We start from the raw sequence: 13,235 nt of genomic DNA on the forward strand, positions 1-13,235 counted from the left end.
AGAGGTCATTTCAAAATAATAGCCAAGAGACATTTATTAATTAATTACAGCTTTTATGTACTATATCAGATTTTCAATAGATCAAAAGTTTGCATACACTTTGTTAGTATTTGGTGGCATTGCCTTTTAATTGCATAACTTGAATCAAACGCTTAGGGCAGCCTTCCACAAGCTTCTCACAATACCTTGCCAGATTTTTTGCCCATTCCTCCTGACAGAACTGGTGTAACTCGGTCAGATTTGTGGGCCTCCTTGCTCGGACATGCTTTTTCATTTCAATCCACAAATTTTCTATGGGATTCAGGTCAGGGCTTTGTGATGGCCACTCCAATACTTTCACTGTGTTGTCTTTAAACCATTTTGCTGAAACTTTGGAGGTATGCTAAAGATCATTGTCCAGCTGGAAGACCCGGGTTGCAACTAAGTTTTAACTTTCTAGCTGATGTCTTGAAGTGCTGCTTCAGTATTTCCAGATAATCCTCCTTCCTCATGATGCCGTCTATTTTCTGAAGTGCACCAGTCACTTTTCCAGCAAAACCACCCTACATGATGCTGCCACCCCCATGCTTCACAGTTGGGATGGTGTTCTCAGATGGTGTTCTCAGTCCTCACCCTTTTTCCTCCATACATAGCACTGATCATTATGGCCAAACAGTTCAACTGTTGTTTCATCTGACCAGAGAACACTCCTCCAAAATGCTAGGTCAGGCTTCACTAATTAACGGACCATGGTCTGGGTCCGGACCAAGTGATGCTTCTATCCGGACCGCGAGACATTTCTGATAAATTGAGAAATGAATTAATAATATTGAGCGTTTTTTAATGGGCGCAGCTTGTCCAGCTTGTATGGCACTGGCTTGGCGAAGCTGGGATGCCTCAGACCAATCACATGCGTTATTTAAATCACTTCATGCAACTCAGCCAATCAAAGTAATTGTTTACTGTGTGTTGAAGGAGACACTTATTTTCGAAAGCCTCACTAGATAGTCAGAGAGAGAAACAAAAGCAGGAGCGAGCAGAGAGATGACAGAATGGCGTGCTCAAAAATGAGAAAAGTTGACCAAGAAAATCGAGCGTTGAAGGATGAATGGACAGATCAATACACCTTCATTGTTCCCGCAGCGAGTGCCAAACCAGTCTGCCTCATATGTTCCGAGAGTGGCAATTATAAAAAGCGGCAATTTGAAACGCCATTATGAAACAAAGCACAGCTCTTTTGAGCAAACGTATTACATTACATTTACATTACAGGCATTTAGCAGACGCTCTTATCCAGAGCGACTTACACAAATTTTTTACATAGCATTTTACATTGTATCCATGTATACAGCTGGATATATACTGAAGCTATTTCGGTTAAGTACCTTGCTCAAGGGTACAACGGCAGTGTCCTACCCGGGAATCGAACCTGCGACCTTTCGGTTACAAGTCCAGTTCCTTACCCACTGTGCTACACTCTGTATCCACAGAAGTCAGAGGTGAGGGCACAAAAAATAAACGAACTCAAAGCCCAGTATGATCAGTCCACCAGTACATACAGTTGAGTCAGCTTTCTCCACTATGAACATCATTAAAACTAAATATCGTTCGAGACTCACCAATGAGCACCTACATATGTGCATGAGAATGGCACTGCCTCCATTCCAGCCTAGATTCAAACTACTAACAGGACAAGCAAAAGCTCATTTCTCTCACTGAACAAGGAAGAAAGGTGAAATAGGAGAAAAGGGAAAAAGAAAGAGAAAAAAGGACATTAAAGCTGGGTTATAATTTTCTTGTTCAAATTAAACACTTTTTCAATAAGAGGCACTTTTTAAAGATATTTTATTCAGAAAATTCAGTCTTGATTTCCTTTACTTGAAATGAGAAACTCATTGTGATACTTTTATTTATGATTAGGCTATTTTTCCTCCTGTTCAATGTGTCTGCATGAGGAAAGGAAAACTGACAATAAATATTGATGAAACGTTATTGAAATGTACTTTGTTTATTTCATTTGATAGTCACACAACAATATAGGCCCCTGAATCACAGCGCAAGTTAGACATTATGATGGTTCGGACCTTTGTTGGGGAGTAAATTTGAGTGACTGGACCTCTTTGAATTTTAATTGAATACCCCTGTGCTAGGTCTTCATCCTGGTGATCACCTGCAAGCTTCATTCTGCCATTTTTATGCCAGTCTTGGAGTCGGGGCTTCTTCCTTGCGCGACAGCCTTACAGGCCATGGTGATGTAGGATTCTCTTAATGGTGGATGTAAATACTTTGGTACCTGATGCCTCCAACTCCTTCATCAGTTCCTTTGATGTTGTCTTGGGATTAAGTTGAACCTTTCGGACCAAAGTTCATTCAGCCCCAGGAGTTAATTTGTGCCTGTGTGGTCCCAAGATTTTTATATCTACATACAATTGTTTGTACAGATGCTCGTGGTACCTTCAGTTGTTTGGAAATTGCTCCTAAGGAGGAACCGGATGTGTGGAGGTCCACAATTGTTTTTCTGAGGTCTTGGCTGAGTTGCTTGGATTTTACCATGGTATCAAGGGCAAAAAGGCAGTGGTTCTAAAGGAAGGCCCTTAAATACAGCCACAGGTGCCAATTAACTCCTAATTATGACAACTGGCCAATCAGAAGCTTCTAAAAAGTCATTATATCAATTTCTGGAATCTTCCAGTCTGTTTAAAGAGACAGTCAACTTGGTGTATGTAAACTTCTGACCCACAGGAATTTTGATTTAGTGAATTAAAGCTGAAATATATCTGTCTCTCATCGATTGTTTTAAAATTACCTCTGATGTGAACAAAGTAGATGCCCTAATTGACTTGCCCAAAGAAATTTATGGTAACAAGAAATGTGCAGAGTTATGAAAAACTGAGTCTGAATATCTTTAGCCGACGTGTATTTAATCTTTTGGCCTCAAGTGTATGTTCATTTAATGTGTGTGTATCCGATGTTTTTATTGGTTGATGTACGTAAAAAAGACCATTGAGGAGATATTCTTTGTGGGCTAGGAGCATCTGTGGCAGGAAAAAGAAGAATAAGGAAAAACGGCAAAATCCCCTAAGTTTGGGGCTTTATTGTGCAGAGGTGTGAAGTTGTTTGTGAATTCTGTCTGTTGAAATGGGGTCAGAAGGTACAGAAATGAATGTTTTCAGGGCTGAGAGTCTGTGGTCATTGTGGTTGTTGGAGTAGGGAACCCTGAAAAGTGCCAAACTCTCTGTGCTGTATAGGTATGGGGCATGCTGCCTCGCCAAGCTGTATTTGTAACTTAGCGGGATACCTGCCATCCCAATGATCAATAAGCTGATAGTTAAATGTAACAAAAGGTATGTCCAGGCATTCTACAAGTAACCTACAGAAATGTATAGTATGTCAGGTCATAAGTTTCAAACAACTCTGGCGCATGTTGGAGTTTAGCTAGCTCCCAATATTGAATTATATATTTATCATAGCATTTAACCCAATAGTAGTCGATGTGATGGAATGGAGGCCAATAGTCCAACCAGGGACAAGCCAATCGATAAAACAGTAAGAAAAGAAAATGGGGATGGCCCACTGTGGATGAAAAGGAAGGTGACAGAAATCCATTTAGTTTGTGGTGTAAAAAACTCAAGGAACTGGTTTTCACAACATTGCTATCATTGTGAAAGCCACCTACTGAAAATTTCTTAATATTATTTTCTTTCTGCCTAAAATTCTGCAGTTCTACTCCTACAGCTTTTAAGCTAGACATGCCATTCCAACTTTATAATATTCACCTTGGCTCACAGTAGATTGCTTGTATTACATAAGCTTTAATTTTGAGTGGTCTGCCATTTTTGTACACCAATCAATGGCTGAAATATTCAACACTTAATTTAAGCATTTTTTTCTGGATGTTTGGAACTAGGAAAAAAGGCACAGTTTGATGACGTAGTACCATTGATGATGACAGTCCCATTAGGATCCCATTAGGTTCTAATGGTCAAAAGGTCACACAAGCAAAGATGCTATAGCCCTCCAACTTTTTCATCTAGTTTCAACAGCTAAACAAATGCTGAATCAACCACTTATTCGTAATTGCAGTTTGGCCTAGATTTTCAAATTGCAGATTTCTGAAAGCTTGTGTGACCTAAAATATTACCCAGATCAAGTCAGAATGTCACTTGTTCTCTCAAAAGAAGTACTCCAAGGCCATACCATTTTTGATTCCTCCAGATACTGTTTGTGATTGCAGTCAGGCTTGGGTTGTTGGGTGTGCTTGCTCCAGGCCTTGGCCTTAGTGGGGTCACCAAAGGACTTGCACCATTCCACCTGAATCAAAAAGTTCAAACTCATCAAAGACAACCAAACATACTGTATGAGCTCCTGTATGTTATTGTACTAAGGCATGCAACAAAACAGGGCTGGTACAAATGCACTTATCCAACTCATTTAAAGAACCACCAAGGAGAAATCAAGTGTTAATTGTCCAAGAATTTGTACTCTGTCAGGTATCTCTGTCAATTAAACAAAAACATTTAAGAGTGTGACATAAATCTTTTTTTTATTTTTTATTCTTCAGTTCTAGTGTTTTTTCATATAATGAAATATCCAAGTTCCTGGAACTAAGTTCCACTAAAGCCGCGTTTCCACCGCAGGAACTATACCCCGGAACTAGGAACCTTTTGAGGAACTCAGTGCGTTTCCACTGCAGGAACTAGGGTCTAAATTTAGTTCTGGGGGCTTTGTTTTACCCCCCAAAACGTTCCTGCTCGGGGGGTAGTACTTTCCCTAAGTACAGGAACCTTTTGGGTGGAGCTTGCAGCGCTGAACATTTCTGATTGGTCGAGTACTCGTAGCATTTGTGTTGTATTTATTTTCCGCCATTACCCGCCATGTTTGAAAATATGCAGCGGCAAACCAATTTATTTTCATAATAACTTCAAATCAAACTTGTATGTTATGCGGCGCAGTAGCCTACTTTTGGTTATAGCCTGTCAACGTCTTGGAATTATAACGTGTGCTCTTCTGTTCTTTTCTTGCTTTAGTATTCGTTTTATAAAATGCTAAGCATTCGTGCTGGGACAGCATATTACGTAGGCTACCAAAACATTCAAACGGATTAATTCGGTTGCTGAATATTTTCTTTGTTAGCCCGTTGTAATTGACTCAAAACGTTTGATACAGTTATGTGAGGTATGCGGTAGTTCTGCATAATTAACATTGGTGATACAGTACAAGCAAACTGGAAATCACCTTCCGCACTTTTTATCCGGGTAAAATAACAGGTTAATTCTAGTAATCTTCCCTTTAGCTTTTTCAGACTGCCGTAATTTTACTCAATTTTACTGCCATTTTTCAATTCCACGAAAAGACCAGGAAGACTATGGACTCATTTATGGTGCATGGTTCGCATCTGGAGGGCACACTTCGCTGCTCGGCTAGCAGTAACTTCGAAGGAAAGCAAACGGTGGCTGTACCACTACTAATTTACATTTTCACGCAAGTCCGAGTTTTCGTTCTATTCTTGTCATTTTGCGATTAGCCTATATGGAATTGACGACGAGAAAGTAATAAAACAGCAAATTGTTTACAACGTGTGCGTGTTTTCTGCTGTTAATGAATGTGTTTGAGAGGATATATGAAAATCAATAAATACAAAAGTAACCATATATAGTCATTGTTGGTAACCCGTTGTATATAAGTGGAATAAACCCCTCCGGGCTGTCCCGGTTATTAGAAAATAATGTAGGCTACTTCGGTGGTAGTATGGGGTTACAGAAGAAATCATATGACAGATGGACCGACGACAACGTCAGTGGGCTAATTTGCCTAATCTTCGCGGTACTTTAGACCCCGGTGGAAACGCAGACAACCATTGGCTGAAGGAACCTTTTAGTTCCTGGTAAAGTAGTTCCTGGGACTGAAAGTTCCGGGTAATTTTGGTGGAAACGCGGCTTAATATACTATAGAACCATGGCACATTTTTACACAGATGAATGCAGAGGTATTATCCTCAAAGTTTCTTTTAACACAATAAATTAATAATTGTATGTTTTCAGACCATGCTGAAGAATCTATGTGAAATCTAAGCCCTACTGGATAGCATACAGGGTATCACGAACAAGCAATATTTTATTTTACATTTTCAATCTTTAAAAAAGCTAGTAGTATAACCTCCCTCACCGTCACTTTGGAGGTGTCCACAAAGCTCTTATTGAAATGTTTCATAGCTCTCTCCGCTTCTTCTTCTGTTCGAAAACCCACAAAGCCAAACTTGCGAAACTTTCCATCCTTGGTGAACTTCAGGCCACAATCTGTCACAGTCCCAAATGCAGAGAACATTCCGCGGAATCTCTCCTCCTTCATCTGCACATGAAAAACACCAATATAATTTCTGTGAACTGGCATGTTGAAGTCAACACACAACAATTTTAAAAAGCAATACTATAACATTTGATGAAGGCTGCAGACCGAAAATACAACAATCCTTGGCAGTGTTACAAGCCACAAGCCTCCTACTGCAAGATTTGCCTGCTTTGCTTGTGTTGCATAATTGATGTCAGCTTCAGTGGGCACAAACCCGTAAGCACAGGAGAACTGCAGCTAACTAATGATAATTTGACATGCTTTCAAATGCTTCATAAGCAATTAGACAAGTTATGAGTTAAATTTGCAATTTAGTCATAATTACACGATAACATACTACGAGTTGTCATCATAGGAAGAGTGTGCTTGTGAAGCAGCCTGTCAATAATTAAGTTGGCACATAATCCTGAAATGGATCAGCCCTTATTATGCACCCCAGGGTTAAAGGAACGGTTTGCCCTAAAAGACATAATATAATAAAAGTTTATCAACTTTTGTTTCGATTGCCCGACAGGTTAGCTTAAACTTCTTTTCACCATACTTTCATGAGATTTATTATTTTTTTCTTACTGATAGAAGAGTCTCCTAGTCCCTCCAGGATTTCACAAAGTTTTTTTGTGACTGCTGCGATCAAAAATGCTTGATTTTGCAGCGGCTTTTCTCAAAAATTGCGATGCAATTTTTATGTGATTTTTTGCGGTAAAATTTTGGGAAGTCGAGGAAAAAATTTGCAATTTTTAAAAAAACTACTACCTAATGAAGAAAGAGTCATATGTAATCACTTCCTATGATAATAAGCATACTGCACATCACAGAAATAGCTGGAAATATTTTAGTTCTCATCTTTTTTTATTTTCTGAACATAAAGAACCATGGGCTCAAAGTTACAAAAAAATTCCTGAGTCAAACATGACATAGCTTTACAAAACAGACAGTCTGTGGCTGCAATATAGAATACATAGGCTACATCATCTGTAAAAAATAAGTGCTAGGGACCACTAGGGGCTTTGCGCTAAGAGGTTAATAAAAACGAATGTTTCCTCAATTGTTTCAAGTCACTTGGCCCTGTGTGTATAAGCATACAGTTCATGGACAGGCCAAACATATGTGTGGATGGGTTTGTAAGCATCAAGATTGATTGAATAGGCGTCAATATGTCCAATTTCTATTTGGTATGTATGTATTTAGCTGCCCAGCCTTGCGTGAATGCTTGTATGTTTCTTAGTATAAATGTTTGTTCGTAAATGTGAATGTAACATGCTGTGAGGGAAATGTCCCCATGGGGATAAAGTATTCTATGTACGTATGTACAATATGTATTTTACATGCAGTATTTATTCTAAGTAGTAAATATACAATAACTTGTACATTTAGTAAAATGAAGTTCACAAGTATAAGCATTTGTTTTCTGGAGGAATATGCTTCCTATAGGTATTCACCAGCAGTTTTGTACATTAATTTAAATGTGTTGCATGAGGCAAATAGAGGTATTTGACACTTTGATGTGACACAGAGTTTGAATGACATTGTAAAATGGAAAGATTAAAAAACACAGGGCCAAGTGACTTGAAACAATTGAGGAAACATTGGGTAGCATTGCTTTGGAATACAGCAGGCCTATTCAACTAGCGGCCCGCGGGCCAGATACAGCCCTTTTGAATTTTTCTATGGCCCGCAAGAGGCTGCCTGCAAATCAGGCAGGCATGTGTGTGATATGATAAATAAAACTAAGGTACATATCTCTGAGCTACTTTGAGACATCTGAACCATAGACTGTAGGATCTGAACCAATATGGTATTGGTTACGTCTTTTTAAAGCACAGTGCTGTGATTGGCTGCAACCGGATTACACCTGCCATTCGCTCAGTCAAGCCTCACGTTGCATTCTGGGCTGGCAGGCCACAGAGAAACTCACTAAGCTAACAACAAGCTTCAAAATGTCTCTCTCGAAGCCAAAGAAACGTAAAGTTGATTGTGAAAATCGCCAATTCCAGAGCGAATGGACTGACAAGTATTTATTTACTTTGCCAGCCGTAACCATAGCTTTCTTACTTTTTTGTATGGACTGGCGACTGTCTGGAATTGATTATAATGATACCATTAAAGTGAAAGAAAATGGATGCGCGTGACTAGTTTATTCCATATCGTAATATATCTATTAACATTATACTGTAAGAGTTATTTGTAGCCATTAATTGACAAAGTATTCTGTTTGGCCCACGAACCCCCAGTGATTTTCCTATTCGGCTCACTTGCTATTGAAGTTGAATAGCCCTGGAATACAGCTTATTTAATTCCTGTGAGGCAAGATAGCCTATATTGTTTGTGGTACAGTAACTTGACCTCATTTTAATATTAATACTTTTAATGGCAGGCGTAGATTTTGCCAGTTTGAAGGAATGAGTTATAGACAGTGCTTTGTATGTGTGAGTAATTTGGAATTTTTGTATGTTGAAAACGTGTTTTTATGAGATCTGTATTTACTTAATTTAACTTTAACTTCAGGCAACGTGGTGACGTAACATCGAATTTCATTGTGGTGTAAACATAGCCAAGTTTGTTTGCATTGAAAATGATTAATCTCTCTAGTTATATTTTCAGAATTAAGCCAACCACGAAAGCCGTTAGTTGTTTCCCTGATCTCCCCCATGTTCGGCAAATGATTTATTATTATTTTTAAAACAGCAGACCCAAACCGAAGCAACACGTAGGAGGCGCACTGCAGTCTGGGAAAATAAATTGAACGACTCAGTGACTCGAAAGTACAATTCATTAGATGAACTGACTCAAACATAGTGATTCATTTTAATGAATTTCGAACATCGCAACACTACGAACTGGAGGCAGTGAACAAAGAGTCAGAAGTTGGAATCGGTCACTGCATGACTCTCGTTCTTGTTCACTAGGAACTGGAGTGAGTGAACAAAGGGAAAAAAGGAAGAGTCAGGAACGAAGGAACTGGTGAACGAATCGGGGAACCAATCCGTTTAGGGAACTGAGTCAAAGGATTCGCGTCCCTGAAAGCAACTGGAACGCCCACCACTACAAATAATGTCGGAAACACGTCATGTACCAAAACTTTGTAGAAACAACAAAGTAGAGATTCGAAAAAAAAAACAAAGTAGAGATTCGAATCTCTTTGGTAACAGTGCTAGTGTAAGTGTCAGGAATTTGACTGATTTAATTGATTAATTGCCAAAAATTGCTTTAACTTCGTCTTCATTTTGGTACTAAATGTTTTAAACGGAGACCGACTACGAAGGTTACAGATGTAGCCTAACACAGATTAAATTTTGTTTGTCTGAGCATTTTTAATAACCTGAAAACTACTTTCGAAACAGCACGATATAACAGTAAGAAGTGGGCGATGAAAAAACAATTTACAAATATTTCATCGGCCTTTACGTTGCAGCTAGAACAGATGTGTAAAACTTCTAATTTAGTTAAATAGGTAACCGTAGCACATGGAGTATGCTATGTAGCCAGCTAACTGGCTGGCAAGTAGTAATGTGCTCATCCGTTTTCATTACAGCTAGCAAGCCCGTGGACGACACGAAGCCAAACAAAGTAAAAATAACCTAACACGAGTCAAATAGTTGGTTTGGCGGCTAGTTAGTTTAGTAACGTTATCATCAAAGCTACTACACGCTGGTTCTAGCTGTAGTTAATTTACATTAGCCTCTAACGTTACTTCATCACTGTGTTCAAGTTCCCATTCGTAAGCAGACAAAAAAAAACTCACCCCGTTCGGGAGATTCTTGATGATTAATCGAGACATTTCACCCCTCGCACCTTTGTTAATTAACTTGTTAAAACCATGAGAAATACAAAACTGTGATTACTACGTGCCAACATACAAGCATGGAAATCGTCCTCTTCTGCGGTTTAATGGCGGTTTGTAACCCGCTTATTGGGGCATTACTGCCACCGACTGGACTGGAGTGTGGAGTAGTAGATTTAGCAGAGAAAAAAAATTATTTCAGCTAGATCAGTTTCCAAGCTTAGAAAGTTCATGTAACAAAATATTTTGCTTGATGACCTTCCTAGAAGACCCCCTAACGACATATTATTGTGTTTTCCACCCTTCAATGACATAAATGAACGGTTTCAATCTTTACAATATCCTCTACATTGTAATGCCTTTTCTGGCTCATTGCAGTGTAGATAATCTTAATGAAAACACATTTTAATGTACAAACATGCCAAATTATTATCTTCAGTTGCTAAGATGAAAAAACACAGGGCCAAGTTACATTAAATAATTTAGGAAACATTGGGTTGCATTGCTTTAGACTAGAGCTTGTTTAATTTGTGTGAGCTAAAATGGCCGATATTGTTGTAACTTGGCCTCATATTGATATCAATACTTTTACGGCTAGATTTATCCAGTTTTAAAATGGCTTATAGTCAGCTCAGCATGAGTAACTTGGAATTTGTGTAAGTTGAAAACACATTTTTGTTGATATATATCATTTATTTTTGTACTGTGTTTTTGATGAGTAACTGATAACAACAATGCATATAATTTTATGAACCATAAACCTAGACCAAGAAATCTGGAGAAAGACGTCAGAGAATATGCAGCTTTACCAATACCCCTTAGGGCACCCTGAGCCGACCAGAGGAGGATGGGTTTCCCCCTTGAGCCTGGTTCCTTCCAAGGTTTCTTCCCATCTGCCACAGGGAGTTTTTCCTTGCCACTGTTGCCTTAGGCTTGCTCCTGTGGGGGTTTAGGCCAGGGTAGTCTGTAAAGCGTATTGTGACAACTGCTGTAAAATACGCTATACAAATAAAATTTGAATTTGAATTTGAATTTGAGGGTGAAGCCACACATTCTCCAACAAGTGTACACCACATTTCCTGATGGCATCTTCAACAGTGCTCCCAGTTTTAAACCCCGAATGGCATGTTCCCTCAGGGCATTACATAGCCTCTCCCTCTCCCTCACATATTTACCACACTCCTCAAAAACGTGGGTCACTGACTCCCACACCTGGCAGTGATTACAAAGCTCCGTAGGACGTTTACCCATAATTTTTAATGTCCCATTCAGTCCCATACGCCCCCAACCTCATCCTGTGTATGGATTCCTCCTTCCTATCCCTTCCAGACAACATCCCCTTCCCCACCTGTCTCTGTATTGCATGAGGGTGCCAACCTCTGCTCTCCTTGTCCCACTCTTCCTGTCACCTCATCTTTACTGCAGCTTTAATTATGCCTTTTGCTTCCTCAATGGGACCTCCAGATCTGTCACCACCCTCCATAGTGGGTGGTGTCGGCACCCAGAGAAACTTTACCCATACTCCACCCCGCTGAACTCTGAGAAGGGTGTGCAATATGTGATACAGCACATCATGTTTGCTGTTTGAATGGGGGACGGAGTGTGGCACAGTGGGTAAGGAACTGCGCTTGTAACCGAAAGGTCGCCGGTTCGATTCCCGGGTAAGGACACTGCCGTTGTACCCTTGAGCAAGGTACTTAACCTGCATTGCTTCAGTATATATCCTGCTGTATAAATGGATACAATGTAAAGTGCTATGTAAAAAGTTGTGTAAGTCGCTCTGGATAAGAGCGTCTGCTAAATGCCTGTAGTGTAATGTAATCTAATGTAATGTAATGAATGAAAAGTTTGCAGAAACATCAACGTCGAACTACAATCTGAGCATATAACCACCCTATCCGAGCACACATCCTCCACCCACTGCAAGGGCAGTAGTATTGCCACGAAGTCCACTGTAAAACTGACACATGGTCTGTCACGCGCCTACCCTTTCCCACAAGAAGCAACTTTGTAATTGCCCCTATTAATTTCAATTGAAGGCGAGTTTTCATGTCTGCAAGTCATGCTGGGATAGCTGGCTATGCGAAGCAGGTGGGCAGAGTGACCGGGAAGACAGGGAACATGATGCAAATAACCAATCAGATTAAAGATCCGATGTGTCTTTGATTTCAAATTATATTTTTCCATTGCACATATTTCTGTTTGGAGGACTCGTTAATTATTGCTTTGAGGGGATTTCCAAAATATACGATGGATGTACATTTAACAAACACTGTTTTAAAAATAGAAAACATGCTTACTAGCAGCTAATTGTGGGAGAGGAGAGCAATGCCAGGCAAACTCTTCAGAGGATGTGTGGTTTTACCCTTACCCTACGAGATCGCCAGGCATCGTTCTCGCCTCCCACAATTAGTAAGCATGTTTTCTATTTTTAAAACAGTGTTCGTTAAATGTATATCAATCGTATATTTTGGAAATCCCAACACGGCAATAATTAACGAGTCATCCTTAACAGAACTTTATTACATTTCTAAAAGTATGTGGACACCTGAACATCACACCTATATTTACATCTCATTCCTTTTTTTTTCATCAAAAATATTATAATTAATAATCTGTATTACATTTATATTTACCGCGTAAGTTTATTGCCAACTTTATATTTAACACAAAATTTTTTTTATTTTTTTTTGACCAATCCTCTTCATCTTTCATTAATTCGAAATGCAGCCTGCAGTGTAGTGGCTATTTTTATTTATTTTTTTAATCCTTCATTTCATTCTACAGTTATTACAAAACAGGGTGAAGCCACTTCAAATCCCTCCACCAACTCCCCTCCCCCTTCAATCAGAACCCCTGGCTTCCCTTCCCCCCTCCCCACCCCTGCTATCTTACCCACCAAACTGCTATCTTCCCCACCAAACCCAAACCATTTCTTTACGGAGCTCACTTTGTGCATGGGGCATTGTCATGCTGAAACAAGAAAGAGCCATCCCCATTCTGTAAATTCCTTATTAGACACAATTCCTAACCCACAACCGGGCAAGGGGAGACCTGCAATGGTCACGGTGTTAAAACACACAGCTCTTAGCCCATCTGATTGACAAATTGTGGTTAAATTGTGGTT

The 13,235-nt window shown here is 39.5% G+C and overlaps 1 protein-coding gene across 1 annotated transcript in view; it reads right to left on the bottom strand.

The window, feature by feature from the left end:
- Positions 1-10,230, bottom strand: part of rbm19 (RNA binding motif protein 19) — an 89,686-nt gene extending 79,456 nt beyond the window's left edge. Inside the window, exons 1-3 of the mRNA XM_035378507.1 lie at positions 10,070-10,230; positions 6,145-6,327; positions 4,177-4,290 (exon numbers count right to left, since the gene is read on the bottom strand). Of these exons, the coding sequence (XP_035234398.1) occupies positions 4,177-4,290; positions 6,145-6,327; positions 10,070-10,105 (333 nt within the window). The 5' untranslated portion in view covers positions 10,106-10,230. The remainder of the gene's footprint in view (positions 1-4,176; positions 4,291-6,144; positions 6,328-10,069) is intronic.
- Between the last annotated feature and the right edge of the window lie 3,005 nt (positions 10,231-13,235).

The sequence above is a fragment of the Anguilla anguilla genome, chromosome 10, assembly GCF_013347855.1.
Source record: "Anguilla anguilla isolate fAngAng1 chromosome 10, fAngAng1.pri, whole genome shotgun sequence".
NCBI classification, from domain to species: Eukaryota; Metazoa; Chordata; class Actinopteri; order Anguilliformes; family Anguillidae; genus Anguilla; species Anguilla anguilla.